The sequence below is a fragment of the Mugil cephalus genome, chromosome 4 (genome assembly GCF_022458985.1).
Source record: "Mugil cephalus isolate CIBA_MC_2020 chromosome 4, CIBA_Mcephalus_1.1, whole genome shotgun sequence".
Lineage (NCBI taxonomy): Eukaryota > Metazoa > Chordata > Actinopteri > Mugiliformes > Mugilidae > Mugil > Mugil cephalus.
The window spans coordinates 14,169,621-14,190,983 of NC_061773.1; the positions used below are offsets into that span (position 1 = coordinate 14,169,621).

General features: G+C 40.9%; 2 protein-coding genes across 2 annotated transcripts; both read right to left on the bottom strand.

The window, feature by feature from the left end:
* Nucleotides 1-3,775: 3,775 nt before the first annotated feature.
* Nucleotides 3,776-4,782, bottom strand: LOC125007000 (transcription factor HES-5-like). Its single transcript, XM_047583551.1, has 2 exons — nucleotides 4,491-4,782; nucleotides 3,776-4,377 (listed from the first exon to the last, which is right to left on the bottom strand). Exons 1-2 carry the CDS (start codon nucleotides 4,611-4,613, stop codon nucleotides 3,952-3,954), a joined length of 549 nt encoding a protein of 182 aa, XP_047439507.1. The 5' UTR covers nucleotides 4,614-4,782; the 3' UTR covers nucleotides 3,776-3,951.
* Nucleotides 4,783-5,775: 993 nt separating this feature from the next.
* Nucleotides 5,776-16,388, bottom strand: LOC125007243. Its single transcript, XM_047583938.1, has 6 exons — nucleotides 15,809-16,388; nucleotides 14,197-14,420; nucleotides 13,451-13,553; nucleotides 13,081-13,176; nucleotides 12,311-12,825; nucleotides 5,776-11,790 (listed from the first exon to the last, which is right to left on the bottom strand). Exons 1-6 carry the CDS (start codon nucleotides 15,848-15,850, stop codon nucleotides 10,350-10,352), a joined length of 2,421 nt encoding a protein of 806 aa, XP_047439894.1. The 5' UTR covers nucleotides 15,851-16,388; the 3' UTR covers nucleotides 5,776-10,349.
* Between the last annotated feature and the right edge of the window lie 4,975 nt (nucleotides 16,389-21,363).

Genomic DNA, 21,363 nt, shown 5'->3' on the forward strand with positions numbered 1-21,363 from the left:
CCTATTTATACTCCCACATCTCCATATGAATGTGTGGGTCTTGGTCTAGTTTATGTTTCCCACAGTCTGAACCAATCAGAGAGCTGGAGAAAAGCAAAAGGAAATCTGTCCTGACACATGCTCAGTGGTCATATTAGTGGGTGACAATAGTTAGATCTCAGGGGAACAGGTGGAGTAGCTCTGTGTATATCTGGGAAAGTGGTGACCCTGTGGAGAGAGTTGATCTGATGCCTGATGCTGAAATCAATGACTTTGACTGAACACACCCTCATCATCTCATGACACATATGAAATCACCTTTGTAGGGGCATTTCTGTTGATTTTATTGTTTTTGTAGAACCTCTATTATCATGTCTATCAAAACACTCATCCATCACTTGGTGGTTTTATGTTGATGATGATATCCTTATAGTTATAATCAGTTGTAATATCATAACAGTCTGTTGTATTATCCACTTTCCATTTTGTAATTTCCAAATTCTTGTATTTATGAAGAAAAAGAAATCAGCATTTTATCAGTGCTGCGTTTTAACTGAGACAAAGTCATGTTGTCCAGATGTAGCAGGTGTGTCTTGTGTCTTGTGTCTTGTGGTTTGTCGTTGGTGTGAGCAGAAAGTTTCTCTCGGTTTCCCACACTCAGTCTTTGAATGGTGTGGTCAGTGCACTACAAAAGGACTTTGGTTGGAGCTTTTGTGATGTTTGCTGGTGGTGTGCTCTAACAGAGACAGAGGCTGACGTCACCAACCATCTGGAGGGAAACGACCTGATTGGCTGCTTCAGACGTTTTCATTCAAATATTGAGATACAGTTAAAAATAGAACAATCATCAACATCATGTATTTTTTCCTCTGACACTGCTTGAATTTGTAGTTGTAGAAAGTTTCACCTCCTGCTCAACATGAAACCTTTCTGTCATGGACTACTTTAATATGTCTCTATATGAAGGGGGTGATCGACACAGCTGTTTCATGAAGTGTGCCAAATCCCTGTGGACAATAATCGGGTGCTGGCGTTGTTAAAGATGCAAATCAACTTGAACTGTGACTCTGGTCTTCAGACATTTCCCACAATCTTTCTGTCCTTGGAAAATAAATACACAAGCAGTTAATGTTAGTCAGTTTTGTTAGTTTTTAAGTTTGATAAACATCAGGTTCAGTATAAAGATTAAATTATACTTCGGTCTAACATGTTATGTGACTGACATGTGATGAGAAAGTATTTTAGATCCAAACCCTGTCCTCTTGGTCATCTGTCTCATTGTCTCTTTCTCTATGTAAATACTTTCACATTTGCAGGACAGACATGAAACAGAAAAGAGTTTCTTTCACTTGAGTCATTTTCTCTTTTCATGTCTCTTCAGGGCAGAGGTCTGCTTCTATTGTCCCACTGGGGCTCTGAGAGTGAGTTTTCCCTGGTTTCCCACCATCTGACCCTTTACTGCTTTTACTGGGGGATCAATACACGTGTGTCTCAGTGTGTCTCATTATTCATCACATTAGCTGCAGTGTGTGTCCTCTTTTAGGAGACAACACTTAGACAACCTTACATTTTTGTCATTCCAACACGTCAAACTGGTGACAATGGAAATGTCCTGACTGAGGTTTGATCATTTATGACTAAGGCTGCTTCAATTAATGGCCACACATCATTAACTATATCTACATCTGATCAGTTCAGAGCAGATCTGATGCCTGATGCTGGGATCAGTGACTTTTGAACAGTTACTGGAATTAGATTCTTACTTCAAGTGCTTCTGTTGTACTACAATCTATATCTAGTAACAAACTCATATGATATTATAATTTCATTTCATAAATATGATCTTTAGACTATGGTCCTCGTAAAGTATTGTATTCATGTTATGTAGCACAATCACAAGACTTTCCCTTTTTTGTCAGTGTGAGTAGAAAAGTGAATTCATTTTTCCCGCACTGACTCATTCATTTCTGTGACCAAGGAACCACTGAAAGACTCTGAATGGAGCTGTTGAAGCTGGACGTGTGTTGTAGTAGAAAAGGAGCCTGACGTCACCAACCATCTGGAGGGAAAGATCTCCACTGACTGACTGTGACAGTCTGGAAAGTTTGAAACAACCATGAAAACTTGTTCATTCCAACAGCCAAGTTGATGGGACATGTTGTTTGGTGTTTTTATATTGTTACATTTTTCAAGAACTATGTGTTTGAAGTAGAAAGTAGATCAGAATTTGTTCTCTTTTAAATGAGAGTGGGAGGTTGAGGCAGCTGGTCTTTGACATGTGCTGAGTCCTTTGGAGAATAGTCGGCTGCTGGTGGTGACGATGCTAATCACACTCAACTGGACACACTCCGTCCATTACAAGATGTTAAGACATGTGCCTGAATCCAGATAAATAGTTTGAGGATTCTAATTTTAGTGCAGTATTTGGTAGTGTTTTTGTTGTTTGTTTTTTTTTCATACTTTTTACAGCTCCTCAACATCTGATATCGTTGTTTAAATTTAAAATTGGATGTAAATTAAACAGAGTCAAGTACGTCACTGAAATAATTGGAGGAATCCTTAGTACGTTTCTATCCTTTAACAATAAAACCCACAAGCAGAATATGTAGATGTATGAAATGAAATAACTTATCTGTACGTTTATCAAATAAAATCTGAACAGATTCCTCCAGATTCAGGCTTCACGTTGACGTCTGTCTGCTCAGGTCAAAGGTCTGGATCTATTGTCCCACAACGGATCTGAGAGTGAGTTTCCTCCGGTTTCCCACACTCTGTCTTTTCACTGCTTTCACTGAAGGAACAATAGAAGTGTGTCTCCTTACCCATCACATTAGGAGACAATAGTTACTTCAAAGTTTTGGCATTCCACCACCTGGAACTGAGGACTGATCTAAAATGATGACTCAGCTATTTGTTCATCTTGATACTGAAGTAAAGGTGAAATGAAAATATCTCCACTAACTGTCATCACTTACATTAACCTCCTGCACATGAATAGAGAGACACAGATAATAAGACTTGATCAGATTTATCCATCAGTCCATCTGAACATATAATATTCTTACATTTAAACTAAAAGGAGTTGCATGTGTATTTATGAAAAGACACTTATCTTCCAGATGTGAATCCTGATGTTGGACAGTGAATTATAGACTGATACTGCAGCTCTCTGTTAGTTATGTTTGAAGAATGTTAAAAAAGACACATATATAAATGATCCTTGATCACAGTGAGACAACTATGATTTAGAAGAAATGACATGTAAACACAGACGTTCATTATATTTCAGTGATTTTATTATTGACATGAACTCAGTGTTAGTTCATGAAAACTCCAACTGGAGTCTGATAGACGTGATGATACATCACAACAATAACTTGGTAACATCTCCAAGACTCTGTACTCAACATGAGTGGAGGAACAGTCGTCTTTACAAAAGACTCAAACGTCATGAGAAGAATCTTCATTCAGTTTGACATGAAACATATTTCAAAACAAACACAATCTGCACTTTATAACAAAGACAGAGAGAAAACTGACCTTACAACAGATCATGTTAAAATCATCACAAAGTGATGTGAGCAGGTTAAAACCAAGTGAAGTCAATACATTTTGTGAAAAGAAAAGTTCACAGTCTTTATAATCCACATAGTTTCATGTTGTTAGAAATCCTTTAAAGAAAAGGAAACAAATACATGTAGATCTTAAAACAGATCAGTGCTGAGTAATCAAAGAGATTAAAATGAAGTCACTTTAAAGAATGTCCAGAAAAAGGACAATTAAATGTTTTTATAACTGAGGAAGTAATAAACTTCATTTCATCACGTATCACCATAAAGTGATGATGGAACACAATCATAGCAAATGATTGTTAGCTTTAGTTTCATTTAAACTGAATAAATGACAAAAGTTTTTTCTTAACATGAAAGATAATATTGTCTTGGACTGGTTGTAACTCCAGGCTGTAGGTGTCTACCACGGCCTCCAGAGGGAGCTGTTGACTGGACTTTTGTCTTTGGTGATGCTGGTCTGGACTGTGGAGCTCAGAGGAGAGAAGTCAGCCTCTCTCAGCTTCTTCTTCTCAGAGGAAGACTGCAGCTTGTTGAAGTGCTCCATCAGTCTTCTCTGGGACTGAGTATTCACATTCTTCTTGGACAGGAAGTGCACCACCTGTTGGACACACCTGGAGTAGCCCTGATCAACAGAGTCCACAGCTTGATGCTGCTGCTGCTGCTGCAGTCGTCTCAGGAAGTAAACTGTCATCTCCAGGATGTCTGCTTTCTCCAGCTTGGAGTCTGGCTGCTGTTTGAGGAACTCTGGACCCAGGAGAGACTTGAGCTGCTCAATGCTGCTATTGATTCGCTCTCTGCGTAACTTCTCCACCAGAGGCTTTCTGAGCTGCAGGAAGAAGAAGAAAGTCATTAATCAATTTGTTCTGGAGTCTAGAGTTGATGTTAAATAAGAAAACTCATGACAAAATATCTTCAAGTATTTTCAGATTCTCAATTTACCTTGTGTGTCAGAGTGAGATGTTCCTGAGAGTTGGTCATTGCTGCAGTGGTTGTAGGTGCCATGTCTGGATCTCTGTGTTGCAGAGGTCTCTGTAGAGAGAATCTGATCTCTGCTGGCTTCATCCCTCCTATTTATACTCCCACATCTCCATATGAATGTGTGGGTCTTGGTCTGCTTGATGTTTCCCACAGTCTGAGCCAATCAGAGAGCTGGAGAAAAGAAAAGGGAAATCTGTCCTGACACATGCTCAGTGGTCATATTAGTGGGTGACAATAGTTAGATCTCAGGGGAACAGGTGGAGGAGCTCTGTGTAGATCTGAGGTTTGTCGTTTCAATAAACTGTGTAAAACTCTCAGTAGTGTTATATTGGTGTTTACAACGCATTGTTAATCCTAAGAGGAATAGGTGTTGGACAGGTTTATTGACTTTAATTGAACAAACACTCATCAAGCCATCAAGAACATTGATTAAACTGTAATATGTCCCTGTAAACTAAAATATAAGAAGGTCTTGTCTACTCACCATCACCACTCTGCCAATGACGATAAACATTCAGACACTTAACAAATGTTGCCATTGATACCATGAAGAGCTGTATGACCAAAAAAGATCTCATACATATGAAATGTATGAACAATCAATGGAATTGTGTGTCAGTGTGCGTCTAATTAACCAACAGATGCGTCCCCTCTTGAACCCCGAAAACTGAAATCTTACAACACCTGCGGCTGTTGACTGCACCAGAATTATATTTGACTTCACCGATTAATGCAGTGCCTGTAAAATAATGTTGTTGCATTTACTTTTTCTTCTCCTGCCCGGCCTTAAGCAGATGGGTGCCTCCATATGAGCTCGGTTCATGTTTGCTCTGGAGGCTTCAGGGTGGGTTTTTTAAAGCATCTTGAGACAATTTGCATTGTTACAAAAAAAAAATTGAATTGTACTTTCCGTAAATATATTTAATCTTGTTATTTTTAACTGCGTCTGTCTGACAAATGAATGGATTAATGCTACACAAATCTTATTGTAGTAGTAAATATTTTCTTCCATGTGCCTCAAGTCATAGTCATAGCTGATCAAAAAGGGTTTAATTTAGTACCCAGGAGAGACTGATTTAGTATTTAGAATTAATTTAGTGAAGTTAAAGTTAAGGTACAGTACTTAATATACATGTTAATGTGTGATGTTGGACGAGCTCTTATGGGTAAAATATGTGTTAATTAATTCTGAACGACTGAAGTTTGTTGCTTATATTTGCCCTAATAAAAACACAAAACCACAGTGTCATAGCTAATTAAAATCTCTTTATTACAATCACATGTACATCATCATATTCCAAAAGTCTTGCTGTAGTGAAAAGCACCCTGGCACAGACAGATGGAGGTGGTGTTGCAGGCTGGATGGAGGGATTGTCAGATGGAGTAAAACGAGTGTCAAGTTCCCCAGCAGCAAGTATCTCCGCTCCAGTGTGCTTTTAATTTCACATCACATGAGGACAGCAGCGCTATTTTCAGCCCTCCGTGTCCTTCTGTAACGTAAGCAAAGAGGGTGAAAAAGGGAGAGGGAGAGGAGGGGTGGGGGCAAATATTTCTCTCTTCGTCATCCATTATTCAGGCTGTTTGAGTCACAGCCTACACAGAGAAAAGGGAAATCGTGGAAATAAACATGGTGGAGGTTCGATCCCACGTCTTTCCTCTCTGACTCTGAGTGCTAAATGTGGTCTAAATGAACAGCGTGACACTTCTCTGAACCTTTTTGTTCTTTGAATTCTTTGGAGTCAGATGAAAGGATGGATGTTAGTTATTTGCGGTCCTTATATAGAGAGAGAGAGATATCCAGGATGATGGAAGCACTAGGGAACTGCTAGCCTGGTTCGGTCAAAGAGAAACTAACTCAGCAGCTGTTTCATTTTAAACTCTAGTCTCTACCCTTTGCCTGAACTAGCCTGGTTCTACCTCTCCATCACATCTCTGATTTGTCCAGTGATTCAGTTGTCCGGTGTTACACGTAGTATTGGATATTTTCTTGGAAAGAACGACCAAGCCAATTAGAGTTGTGGGAACATGGCAAGAGAAATTCACATGAAAACGAAGCCGAGTGTGAATGAGAAAAGAAAACCTGCTATTAACCACTGATTTTAGCGGGAACACTGTAGCAGTTTTTTTTTTCTTACAATAGTAATCTTAACACCTTTTGGTTTTTCAGTTTTGGTCAGATAAAAAAAGCAAGCTGAATGAATGAATGAATTAGAATAATACTACCTTGTCTGAGTTTTTTTGTGCTATTTACTTGACAAACATTAAAAAAAATAGAAGCAATTTGATAAAAACAAACAAGCATGATAGAAAGTAAAACTATTTTGGCTTTGAAGCAAAGTGTATTAAAGTTATGTCAGATTTGCAATCAATGAATGTTAGGACACACATATAATATGAACTTTTAGGGCCTCTGGGAGCCTATGGGCTGGATTCCACAAATCAGACCACATAGCTTTTTGAAATCTGTTTTCCATTGTAATTATTTTGTTTCCCGTCTGATTTTGTTCATTTGTCTGGGTTTGGTAGTTCTTTAAACAGCGTTGCAGGTTATTTCATTCATATCACTTACACATTTGCTCATCCCTTTACATTATCCCACATAGCAGACGGGTTTATACTAAATTTGACTCTATGCATCCCTTCACTATTTACGTCCTTTTTTGTTTCTATTTCCTGCAGCTTTCGAGATGCTGAAAGGTATTTTTTTTCTTTTGCTTCTAACTTACTGCTAAGTTAGTTTAAACATGACCTGCACTTCTCTCTACAACGGACGCAAGGACAGATAAAACTAATATCCATCTAAAACGTCTGGCCCGAGGAGACAAAGAACATCCAGGATAACTAAAATGCTGTGGTGTCCCTTTTAAAGCATTAGTGTCAGTGATCCTACTCATAATTCATGGATGTCACATTTAACATTCAAACTGAACCACTATCCATGATTGTTGACAATATTGTGAGTTTTAAATCTACTAATACTACAATGTTCATTTCTGTGCTGTATGTACAGCCTCCATAACACAGCTATAAACCTACAGAATCACATGATAAACCACTGGAGGCGTCTGATGGTGTCATCATGTCCCGAAACTAGCTCCATCCACAACCGCTCCGTCTGACAAAAATCAATATATACATGTCGTAAATGACACAAAACAACAGTAAAATTCAATTTAGCCATTTAAAGAGACAATAATATTCACATTTTGTGTTCACTCTTTGAAAATGGTAAATCAGAGCTTCACCAGCTTTTAAGTAAATTAAGTAGCTTTGAAATATTTTATAGATCATAAAAAGTGTTCACGTTGGTTTTGAAACCAGCACAAGAAAAATATTGAAATATGTCCAACACAGTCACAATAAACATTTTTTTTCCTCCATAAATCACTATGATAATTTATAAAGAAAACATCAACACACACTGTCGTTCTATCTACAGTCGTTCCACTGGCCTCGGTCCCTGGTACAGAAAGATAGGGAAAACTTTGCGTATAAAAACGATGTGCAAAAAGTTGGTCTCTTAGGTCCCTCTCATGGAAAACAAGGTAAAGAAATAATGTAAATATCTACATAACCTTCGCTGTTTGCCGTTGTGGATTCCAGGATTACTGTGCACTTGTGGTGACTTGTCACGTTGTGCATCTGTTTGATTTAAAACAAGTTACTGCATTCGATGGACACCTGGCAGGTAGCGCGCGCACAACACCGTCATTGTCATATTAAAACTAGCTTGAGGTATTATTGCACATTTTCCTGAACTGTGGACCTGGAATCGGTAGATTTCAGATGTACTCACAACGTCCAGGTTTTTAGTGGAATGTCAAACGCTGACTGGAGCTCTGTCTGTCCTGACCGTAACGGACGCTGCAGGCGTCTGCACCACCGGACTGTAAGTTGACTTAAGGTGCGTCTTCTTCTCTTGGAAACTGTCTCACCACTGTCAACACGTCTCTGTAGTTTTGAGTAAACATGCATAAACTGTTTCCTGTGTACATAGATCTGTAAACATCCCGCCATTGGTAGAGACACCGGCAGGAACGGCGGCGAGCTAGGAGGCACGAAGGGCTCTTATGCTGCATTCATGTCATGTTATGAGAACAGATAGAAAGTGGAAAGCCCCTTGCTAGCTCAACACTACGACATTAACGCAAGAGGTTTAGCTGAATAGTTGGTAACACACATATAGGAGACTATTGATTATCCTTAGCTATTTTTTTCTACTGTCTGATTTAATTTTCTGTCTTAATTTTCTTCAGATGTAACTGTCGGTTGTAAAGGCTTTGCAACTGTTCTGCCTCCCCCTGTTGTTGGAACATGTTTTCCAGTCCTGTTAATTGAACAATAAGATATGAATTCAGCATAAAATCCACCGCAAACACTGCAGCAGCTAATTTTTACAGATCAAATGCTGCAGTCCAACACCTTTTCAAACCTCCGTAGCCAGTAGTTCACCATCACTGATCAACACAGTTTTAGAAGTGTTGCACTAGCATCTTTCAGCCTTTTAGTTAGAAAAGCTCCAACCAATAGGTATTTTAATTGTAAACAGTTTCTATTAAAACAAAAAAAAACACACTCAGGATTTGGCATCAAATCTCAGTTGCCGTTGTCTGCATTGCTACAGTCGATGTGTTCTGTGATGTAAACGCAATTGTACGAGCATTAGTGCACAGCCAGGTACATCACACAGGACGGTATTGCTCCCCGACATCTCATGCTCTGTTTGAAGATTTGAGTCCAGGCCCAATTTTTTTTTTCTTTTTCTTTTGTAATTCTGTCTAAGATTCCGTGAAATAAATGTAGCATCGGATGTAACGCGGTGAACACGGGATGCGAAACAAACGCGCTCACTGACCTTGTTGTCGTCACAAGCGTCATGCACTGACACACACTTTTTTTTTGTCCAGAGTGCTGTACAGTGATCACACAACCACACATAAAGCTATCAGTTGAGGTGATGTACAGTAATGACAGTGAGGTTCTGTCTCTCGCACGCATTCGTAAAGGAACAATCCAACATTTCTGTGCATCCTCTTACTCTGTGTCTTCCCCAGAAGGATAACAGTTGGGTCTTCGTGCTTCATGTACAGAGAAAACATGAGACCTGTTCTTCACGGGCTTCATAACCCTCATCGTTATGCCGATGTAACTTGGACTTAAGTGAGCTTAATAATGTTTGTGTTTTGCTAATGCAGAAAGAATAATTTATTTATGATAAATTAAACAGAATTAACAAATAAGCTCCAACTGTGACGCACACAAGTTGGCTGGAATTAATAGGGTTATTTAATTAGGATGACATAACGTTAATTCTGATTAATAAAAACTTTATGAAGAACAGAGCCTATAGTCTGGTTTTTCACAAGGACTGGAAGTAAAGGGAACCACTGACCTATCAGCTTTTTAAAAGAGAAAAAAATCTGTCTTGGTAGAAAACCAAAGCTGTTGAATTTTTATGTTGTGCCATTTAATTAAGTACGCACAAACTTTGTATGTTTAGTTTCTTTCAAAGAGCCTTGGTTGCAGAATTAATGGACTAAAGTATTCATTTAAATTTAACAGTTCTGAGTTGTTGGACTTTTTTTTCTCTTTATTTGAAGCTAGGTTAGAAATGGCCACCGACTTCCAATCTACGTGCAAAGCTAAGTCAAAACCCAGACCTTTCTCTGTAGAGGACGCATAGATTTGTCTTTGTAAGATAATTGTCGCGTAACTCTGGAAAAGACAGAATAAGAAGATATATTTGAAAGTATTGTATTGTTAGCTTAATGTCACACGCACTCACTCACAGAGTTATAGTTAGACATGGTGTCCATGCAGTTAGACAGTGGTGACAGTCAGCAGGGAGCTGGAACACAGCATGTCCTCCTGATTGTCCAGCCTGGTCCCATGAGTCAGTAGCTCCTCTACTGTCGTCCAGTCATCCAACAGCTTTCTGTTCCTCAGGCGACTCAGCTTCCTCTGACTAAGCTCCAGGACCGTGTTGCACCGCCCCTCTGCAAAAGCCCCAACTCCTCTGCTGTCCAGTACACCTCCATCCCCAACAGAGCCTCCTCCTCCCCCCATGTGTCCTCCCCTGCTGATGGCATCTCGTACCGTCCCTGCCCTGGCCTGTAGTTGCTGCATCCTCTGCTCACGGGCCAACAGGAAGTGTTCCCTCCTCTCCGTTCGACTCCAGTATCGACCCATCAGCATGTCAGTGCTGGTCTCCTCGTCAGTACTCATCCCACTGCGTTCGTCCGCTAACTGAGACGCTCGGTCTCTAAGCAGCTGGTTCCTGGACATCCGTGAGGTTGCGTTGGGTTTAGGGCTTGGGTTAAATTTTGAACTGGGATTGGAGCTTAAACTCGCAATCATTTGTCCTTTATTTGCGTCCCGCCCAACAGCTGCCCCAGCCCCCATGTGACCTTCCAGGGTGCTGTAGAGTCCTCGGCCTCCCCCACTTCCATGGGACTGACGGGTGGCAGGCTTTGGCCAGGTGTCGTTGACGTCTCCGCCATGAGGAGATTGGACCAAACTCTGGAGGTGCTGCTGCTCTCTTGCTCGGCTCCTCTCAAGCTCCTGCTGCCTCTCTCTCTCCATCTCCTCTTGTATCTGTATCTGTTTCTCTATCTCCTTCTCTTTTTGCATTTGCCTTTTTTGTTCCAGTTCTCTCTCCATCTCTCTGTCCCTTTCCGTCATCATTGGCTCAGGCATTAAGCTTCTTTCTTGCGAGTGCCACCAGTCATGGTGAGTGATCTGCCCGTTAGAGTGGTCAATGCGCCGCTCATGGCTGTTGGTACCCCTGACATGGCCCAGAGCGGCAGGGGGTTGTTGTGGCGAGAGGGTCATGCCTGCTGGATGGGAAGCCATCACGCCTTCTACTAGCTCACTTTCCTCTGGTAGGCCTGGTGGCAGGACTTTACAGGGAACAACACCTCCACAGTGGTGCAGGGTTGCTGCACAGTAGGAGGGGGAAGCCGGGTGGCTGGCCCGGCGCCGGTACTCCTGCGGGGGAGGGCGGTGGTGCAACGTTCGGCTTCTCCTCAGCATGCCCACTGAACTTGAGCCCTGGAGGTGCTGCTGCTGCTGCTGCTGCTGCTGCTGCATTGTTACTAGTGGTCTCCTGTGGCTGGAGGGAGTGCTGCAGGTGGAAAGCACTGGCCCAGTCATTCGTGAGACTGCAGCATGAGTGTGGGAGGGGTTGAAGAGGGCTCCGCTGCTGGAGCTGTGGCGGTTCAGACAGGGCCGGTCGGCTTTATGGAACTGGACTGAAGAAACCCTGGAAATACAAACAGTTATGTCAGCTAACATCACCACATTATGTTTCTGATTACACTGATTAATTAATGGGTTCACAGCGACAAGAAACTGGTTCAGGCAGATGCTACTGATTTTCAGCAGGTATAAATCAGTGTTTTTTTAATTAGTTTGAAGATATTTTATGATTAAACTGATTTAAACAAAGAATGAATTAGTTCAAACAGCCTTAAACATTTTATCATCGAATTACTGTAGCAGGTCTCAATCGAATTTAAATTAATTGGGGTTTGATGAGTGTTGGGATGTGAAGACTATTACAGTTGTTTTATAGTCTCACGTCTACCTTGACATTATTTCTAAAGTAATAGTAACTAAACTTACTTATATTACATCACTCACTATATTTAAACACTAAATGTTCTTTTTCCAGTGTAATTATGGACGGTTATCCTGTCCTGTGTGACTTAACCATGTGCATATGTCTGGCAACTTTTTGTGAAACCAGCTGCACAGACTATGAAATGTCATCTTTAAATTACCTGAAAAGTCCACGGGGTGGGATGTCCATGGCAGGCCCGGTGTCGTCCTCCATCCCGAGCTGCAGGTGCTGACACTGGGGCTGCATTGTCAGCGCCTCAGGTATGGCCTCCAGCAGCTCCCGGTGGCTCTTGGGGCAGCTGTCACGCCGCTCGCGCCTTTCACACGGTTCACCCTGGTGCTGCAGCCTGGCGTTGTACAGACGCATTCGCTTCTCCAGCAGCCTCTGGAAGTGCCTGAATTCTCCGGTGCTCACGCTGTAGAAGCCTGAGTCGCTGAGCTCTGAGGAGATGAAGGACTCTGAGGACGGCGAACCGCCACCTCCGAAGCCCCCACATCCTCCCGGGGCCAGGGCTCCATGTGAATGACAGTCCTCCAAGCCTCCCTCCTCCGTCTCCAGCCCTGAAAGGTCACCCTGGTGGAGGGAGCCGTCGGTCCATCCCAGACCACTGTCCAGCTCATGGTGAAGGGGCAGGAAGCCCAGCGGCTTCTCCATCATAAAGTCCTCATCATCAGTCTAAAACGACAGGCATTCCCCAGTCCCAAGGTTATTGCACAAATACACACAAAATGAAAGCTCCGAATAACTGGATGTTTTATATTGTGCATATGTGTGTGGCACATTTGCACCTTTCTATTTAACAAACATTACTCAAACAGGAAGTGGTGGACGATTGGGGTTTTCTGACATTAACAGAAAATGTAGCATATCAACAGATTTTTATTTTAATCTCCAGAATCAAGGCTTCTGTAAAAGAGACCATTTAAATACCTGACTGTGGCAGGCGTTGTGTTCATCTAAGTTGGCGTTGCAGCATCTCATCAGGCAGTTCTGTCCCTTTGGCCGACGACCAGTCATTTCTAGATCCTGTGGGATTCAGATGTGAAATAATACCAAATAATTAATTTCTAATTAAAATTACAATCCATACAGACATTCTACTTGGTACGTGGGGAGCGTGGGTAATATTTGTATCCAAAAAACAAGCATGAAGCCGAAGACAAAAAATGAACGTCACAAAAGGTTGTGATCACTCTTAGCAGCAATCTGAAACTAATACTGATAAGTTGGTGAGTACTGTTCAGTGGGAATATTTTTATTCAGTTTGCTGTTTGGGTGAGTGCGTGTCCCATAGTGTCACCTGGTGGCCGATGTCCACAGTGTCCCGTGGGGAGCTAGACAAGTAGCTGTAGCGTCCTCCATCACAGTGATCTTGTGGCAGAGACAGATGGTTGTAATAATGCCTGAGACAGATGACAAAAACACAGGATTTAGACATCTTTAAAACAGTATTTTAAACATCCTGACACTAAGCAGAAGTAAATCTTGTTATGTCAGTGTGTAGAGTCCCTTCGGTGAGGACTTTTGTGTTGCAAAAAAGTGCAGACTTTACGCTGTGTTTTGCAGCTGCAAAATTTGCATGCAAGTCTTTTTCATCATGTCTGATTTTATCAGAAAATCTCTGAACCTGTTTGGTTGTTGAGTGAGAACACAAAAGATACATTTTAAATTGGTTTGGGTTTCATGTGTTGTGATATTTTTGTTTGTCTGAATATACATTAACTTTTTTCATTTTTCTTTTTCACATTCTTTGGCCATCAAAAAAATCTAAAATGCATTTTAATCTAAAAAAAAATAAATAACTAAATGCCATAAAAACCTGGCAGGTACATTTCTGCAGATATCATTTTGTGAGTGTGCTTGTAGCTATGAGTGTGTATTTTATAGCCAACTGCAATGAATTACTGAAGTGTGTGTTGGGGAAGCCCAGAAATAACCACAATCATTAAGTGATTAATGAATGCGTGTTCTATGTAATTACATGAAGCTAAATGGGAGTACTACTAGATGATGCAGATGATCACTATACTGTTCATGTGTGTCTACCTGTCTTGATAGGAGGGGCTAGATCCATTAAGCCCTGCCCCCATGAGTGGGAGGGGCAGGTTAAGATGCTGCAGGTTTAGTGGAAGGGGTTCCCAGGATCCCCTGTCGGCCTCACTGCCACGCCCCCTCTGGCTCTTGATCTGCATGGTGATTGGACGCTGACTGGCTGCCAGGATCCTCAGAGCGTCCCGCTGGCTCAGGTGTGCTAGACTCCGCCCACTCATCTGAGACAAGTAGACAGAGAGAGGACACGATGTTACAGCAAGGTTTATTTTTAGGTCTGCTGTCAAAACAACAAATAGTTTGCTCTTTGGTTTTTAATGTATTATCATACTATTTATAAATGGGTCAAGAATTGTTTTGTCGTTTTTCGATTAACTGCGCAATGGTACTCACCCTGCTAAAAGTGCATTGTGCAGATTTTTGGTATGATTAGCATTACAGCTAGCTCTGGATTTTCAGAGTGTGTGATGGTTAGTTAGAACTAAAGAGATTTGATTGTATGTTTCTTTGTATAAGGCATGGTCTAACCCTTATGCTGAGTACTGTAAACCTTAAGTCTCTCTGGAAGAACAAATTACCGTTGTCATGTTGTCAGGATTATGTCAGCTGTGGTGTGGATTTTTATACAAGTACCAAATAACAAGATGCCATTCAGTTCCATTAATTAGAAAATTAACTAAAAGTCAGAACATCCCAGCATCTCCTGCACATTTCAACTTCTTTAGAGAACAGGCTGATTAAGTCTGTGGACCGGCAAAGAGTTATGGAAAAACAGCATACATCAAAACCTCAATTTAGTGTGCACACTGCCATTTCAACAGCATTTAATCTATTTTCTTTACGGTGTGAACACAATACAGACTGCGAACTGACTCAGTTAGTCAATTATTACATAACTGGGTCACAAGACACTCTGCCTGCAGACAGATGGTGGATTTATTCCAGCATGACACACACACACAGATGAATTTTGGCGATTTAAATCAAATATGACAAATGTGGACATGGTGTCCATAGTTGCTGCACCAAAGGGTTAACACCTACAAGCAACATCAACATCATCCTGCTTCACGCACGCACGCACGCACACACACAGCTCAGCAGTCATCGAATTAGACGCATGAACAGTATTGTTAACTCCAGCACATCACAACCATGAGTCACCCTCCGCTACATTCAACCAGATACACACACATACACACACACACATACATAGCATGAGCTGAGAAGCACAAAATGGCACCTGTGCGTGGAGACAGAGGATGGCAGCAGAGTGCAAGCCTTCAGAAGATGGAGATGACAAATGAACCACATTCTTGTACACAACACGAAAATCAGATACGTTTTCACTAAAAAAGACTGTTTGAGATAGAAGTGCAGGCAACTGAGGTTTGTCACACACAAATGCAGAGCCCTGCAGAAATCAAGATGCCATTTTGCATTTGCATATACACATATACACACAAACACACACACACACAGACACACACAAACCTAAATGTGAACACAGCTAATTTCTCCCTTCTGCAAATGAAAAGGTCATAAAACACATACATACACACATACACAACAACATTCATTAGACTGAGGCAGGTTTTTGGTGCCTTACCGTTTGGTCGCCCATCCATGGTCCAGAGAGCCAGCAGCCCATCGTCACGGCAACAGAGGAGGGCAGATGCCTCGGTTCCTGTGAAAAGCAACGACACTGCTGCTTCCTTCAGCTTCAGCGTCTCTTCCTCCCCCTCCACCTCCTCCTCGCACACCGTTTCTCTCTCCTCGCTGTGCCTTTCTCTATCACTGTCTCCTGAGCATCTGTCCTCTCTCCGCTGTCCTCGGGTTTTTTTCCTCTTCTATATATCACCCTTCTCCTTTTTTTTTCAGACCTGTTCCTTCAGCATCCTCATCCTTGCCCCTCCCCTACTTTCACGCCTCCAGATTTCGGCATCCTGCACACAGACACACTCGCATGCATGCAGCGCTGCAAACATAAAAATATGCGCAGGTTGACACAGTGTGTTCAGAGATGGAGAGGGAAACACGGAGTCACTCAGCAAGGATGTTGTCTGATTGGTGGCCTTCACAGGGTCATCAGCCAATCAGACACAGTGTTCTCCCGGTGGACGTCTTCCTCTGTGACTGAAACTCCTTAGCGAAGCCTCATGCAGGAGGCAGCCTCCACTGCAGCAATACACACAGTCGCAGTGGAAACACACCATCCAGCCATCCATCTTCAAACTGCTCATCTAGGATCCCCCCTTTGCAGATGCATGCCGGTACATGTAGTACAGAAAAGGCATGTACTAGAGATTTCCCATTTCACATCCAGTTCAGAATTTTGCAGTATCTATCCAAACCCAATATGCAAATATTTTTATTCATACATTTATTAGTAAATGAACAATTATGTTTTAATGTTTGACTGGTACTATCCAGGTGCTTTGCATGGCTGCTAACTGTTCCGATTACATTCACTTCAGTGGGTTAAGAGAACATTGTATTCCTATATAGTACATGACCAAAAGTTAATGTGATTTGGACAAGCAGCTACAGTATGTCCCAAGGAGACCTGGTCCAGCTAAAGGACTAAATTACACTATATTACACAAATAAATACATAGACAGTGTAAATATAAAAGAGAGGGGAATAATGTCCATGATGCACTTGACAATGGTCATCACTTAAAGCGTCAATGGAAATACTGTAAAATCCATCAGTGATGCAGCTTCTGTTAATTAATGGTGTTTATGTGTACCTGATCCAATTAGGAACACTTTAAGTACTGAGTGGGAAGTCATCTATCATAAAGGTTGGGGTAATGTGATAAGGATAAAAAATGGAACACACACAATATCCCACTAATCATATTTTACAAATGACATAAATGATTAGTGTCCAAAAACAGTGAATCTGAATTTGTGAAAAAACTTGTGAAATTTGTTTTAAAACGTTAACTGGAACTGAACTCACTATCTCTGTATTGCAAGCACAAATTACTGCACAGCGTGCTTGAAAGAAATAATTTGTGCATCAGCTGTTTCTGTTGACATTAAATTGAAAATGTAATGTAATGTTACTAGAAAGTCATATCCATTAAAATCATTTTTTGGGAATCAGGTCACAACTCTAGGTCACAAATATAGCAGATGCCTAGAAATATAAACCTGATTTTATCTGCTTAACCTATTGAGACCCTGTGTCCTCATATGGGGACGTTAGGTTTTATTGCAGCCGATTTTGCTTCATTTAAACCCATTGTCCTCATTAGTGGACGCTTTAGTCTGTCATCTAGTGGTAGCAAAGGTTAAACGTTATTTGTTTATGCTTAGTAACGTTTCTAGTTTGATATGATGTGCAAATTTCACAAATTAGCAATTTTTGCTAATTAGCAAGTTCTCACAGGTATTAAAATAAACAGTTACACACATTGATGACTTCTGTATATATGTATAAATAATGAAATAACCCCAATGTTCACATACGAGGACATTATTTTATTTTATTTTTATTTTTTTTTTACAAAAACTACTACTTCCTGTTCAAAGATGATGCTTAGTTTTTATACCTCTTAGGTCCTACTGATCCCAAATACCTTGGAGGAATTAAAAATGCATAACAAATAAAATCTCGGGTCTCAGGAGGTTAAATCTGACAGCAATTTAACATGTCAGTCTCTTTACGTTCACATTTCTATATAACGTTAATAAGTCAAAATACTTACATTTTTCAGATTCAGATTAACAAAAAGGTTAAAAACCATCAAACTGACAAATACGTTTAGGTCAAGAAGAAGACGCTCTTCCTTTATTTTTATTGCATTTGGACGAATAAATTAAAATCCAGCATAACACTACGCATGTAGAACGTCAGTCAAAAAAAAACTTAACCTCATTTTATTCAGTGTCTGATCTCTTGTAAAGATAAATAGATTAGATAATGTCAGGGTGCTCATGACAACGGTCATCAATTAAAGCTTCATTGGAAATATTGTAAAATCTGTGGAAACAAAACAAAAACCCCCACTGCTGGTCACTGTGCTGATACGTTTGTGTCCCAGTGCTATCTCCATGATGTCTAAATAAACAGATGGTTGGCCCTAACCGTGCTAAATATTGCATGGCTACATACATGCAGTGGCAGAACAGAAAGCTTAGCAACAGTAAGTAAAGGGGGCGGGGCTTAGCAAATGGTCAAGCTGCCTGCGTTATCCTATTCTCAGAGGATGAACCCAAGCTAAGGCGGCAGAGTCTGAACTCGATGGTTTCCAGCTGGGAGAGGTTTGCCTTTGTCAGTAAACATCAGTGTTGCTTAACGTGAACACAGCTCCCACTACAGCGTCGAAAGATGTCTCATATATGCAGAGAATCAGAAAAACTGTCACCTGTGACAGAATTACTCCTCTGCAGCAACATGTATGTGGGCTTCATTTCTTCTGATTCACACTCGGTGACCCTGCATTGTCCGTTTGGTTGTCATGGTAACGTGCTTGCCTGCCAAATACTGTACGTTCACTGTGTGTGTGTGTGTGTGTGTGTGTGTGTGTGTGTGTGTGTGTGTGTGTGTGTGTGTGTGTTACTTTGTCAATTCCCTGGCTTATCTGTTTCAGATGCGAGGAGCTGGATGTGTGCAGCGGAGACCTGCACCAGTGCTGATTGCTAGTGTTAGTGGTGATACTACGTTGGTGCAGATGTTCGTGGTGATCACACCGCTGCTGCTGCTGCTGCTGTTGATGATCATGATGACGGGTGCATCTGGATGCCTGTCGCTGCCATTTCTGTACTGAAGTACGGAGGCGGAGAGAGGGAGAGAGAGAGAGAGAGAGCGAGAGAGAGTGAGCATGTGTCAAACACACACTGTAGAGCCTCGGCTGCGACACATAGACCTGTCTATGGTCTAAAAATGGAAAGCACACTTGCTGTTGCTGAGAAGCCACAAGAAGCTGCTGTATGAAGGGAATATATGTGCATGCAGGGGTTCATGTTAACATCCAGCACACTTCAAATCCAATAATGTGGCAGCTCAACTTCAAACTACATTCAAACACTCTGGGTGTTACAAGGGTGTTTTATTTAATTTATTGATTTTATTAATACATCTCCAACATCTCCACCACGCATTTACAGTTTGTTTTCTTGTTAAAATGTCTCACAGCAGTTGTACTCTGACCCTCCAGCTTACAAAATCCAAAAGAGGACGATGAAGTCTTGATGTACTCATCTCATTTTATCACCGCAAGCTCCATTTATGGACATCCCCTCGGTCCCCTCAGGGCGTCCAGTGGTGCATCCTGCACGCCTGCCTCCACTAGAATATTTCATAACTCTTTACTCATAACTTTATTATTCTGGGTCATGTCATCAGTGTAATTCCTCAATTACATTGACATGGTTTTAATGAGGCTCAGAATATAATATGGAACATGATCTCGATTCTTGGTGTTCCTGTTTGAATCTAACATTATCCAGGTTAGTGTTCCTCTGTGTAGGAGTGTGTTTGATGCCTCCGCATCACAACCTGTCATTTACGTACTGAGATATTAATAGCGTTCTTAGAGCTGCCCGGACCGTGTTTTACGATCCAGTATTTATCCAAATATGTCTTGATTTTATTAGTTACACTTGACATTCTAGGGAAAGTTAATTCAAGTTCAGCAATAAAAGACACTACTGTACTACTTGTCATATTTACACTTATTTTTTTGAATGAACTTAACAACTAAGATGTCATTTCTTAAGTGCTGAGTTTCGACTGACCGGGTTTTGTCTGCTGAACAGGCTCTATCCAAAGATCGTCATGTTACTTTCAACCATTGTAGCTACAGACATTTTCAATTATGTTATGTGTAACACTCGCCAGTTCATTAGGTACATCAGTAAAAATTAATGCTTTCTAATGTTAGTGTCCTGCACTAAATCTTTGACATTTTGTTTAAAATAACTGAGTGAGATCTTGATTTAAGTGTGTTTTCATTTTGAAATATTATTGAATTGTTTTGATTTGAATTTTGACAAAACCATTGCCTCACAATTTACAAATTCTTAGAACTACAATATACAAAGAAATATAAAATAAAATAAAAAAGTAAAATAACTAGTGCATATAGCAATGTGCAAATAAGAGTGCAACCAATGAACTGAAATGTAAACAGAAACTGAAAAAGTGAACATGAATTTAATCCATGACTATAGACTCCTGTCAGCTGTTTAGGAGTGTGATGGCAGTGGGGAAAATGGGTCTTCTTCAGTCTCGAGGTCCTGTATTTTTCACTCCTGTGAGTGCGCTCTATGCTTGTAGATGCTCTGCAGAGAGGGCAGTGGAGTCCTGGTGGTGATCTTCTCACCAGCCTTCACCGCTCTTTGCGGTCCATGGCCGTAGTGCTGCCATTCCACACGGTGATGCAGCTGGACAAGATGCTGCTGTAGAGGTTGCAGAGGATCTTAAGTGACTTTCTGTTTAATTCCATCCAATTTAACAGTACCACAAACTACATCTTCCAAAATGACCACACAGTTGAATTACCACTACCAGTCTTTTAACTTTTTTCATTCATTTCTTGTTTCAATGGCATGGGTGTAAAAAACAAAAACTTGTGAGGCTGTGTTCCAAAATAATTTGGGTGCAGCAGTAAGATTTTCCCTCCCTCTGGGACAAAGGGGTGGTCAAGAAAGCTAGGGCTATTATTGCGCAACATGACCACATCCTAGCTGTAAACTTTCAGCATTATTCCAGATCTTTTATCCTGTCTGCTATTAGACTTTTAAATCTAAATCCGTCCAAGTGGGAATGAATAATTGATTTCTTGTATAAGTACTTTTACTTACTTTTTAGTAAGTACTTTTTTTGCATTATTGTTAATTTACTGTTAACGCAGGTAGCGGTTGTGCATTCTTATGTTGTGTTATGATGTTTCAAAAAACTATAGAAATTGTTTGATTCAGAGCAGGACTGGAAAGTGTTTTTATATAAAACGCAAAAAGTGGAGTGAAATGTATTTAGGCCTACCTCTTTTAAAATTTAAAATTTAAAATGAGCTTGGACAAGTGAACAACTCAAAATGTGGAGCTAGTCCTTTAGTCTCTTTTCAGTTGCGCGTTTAGTACTGTTTGTCTCTCACGAGACCCGTACTGGAATAGACGTCTATGATTGGTCCAACTGTGAGAGTCGTG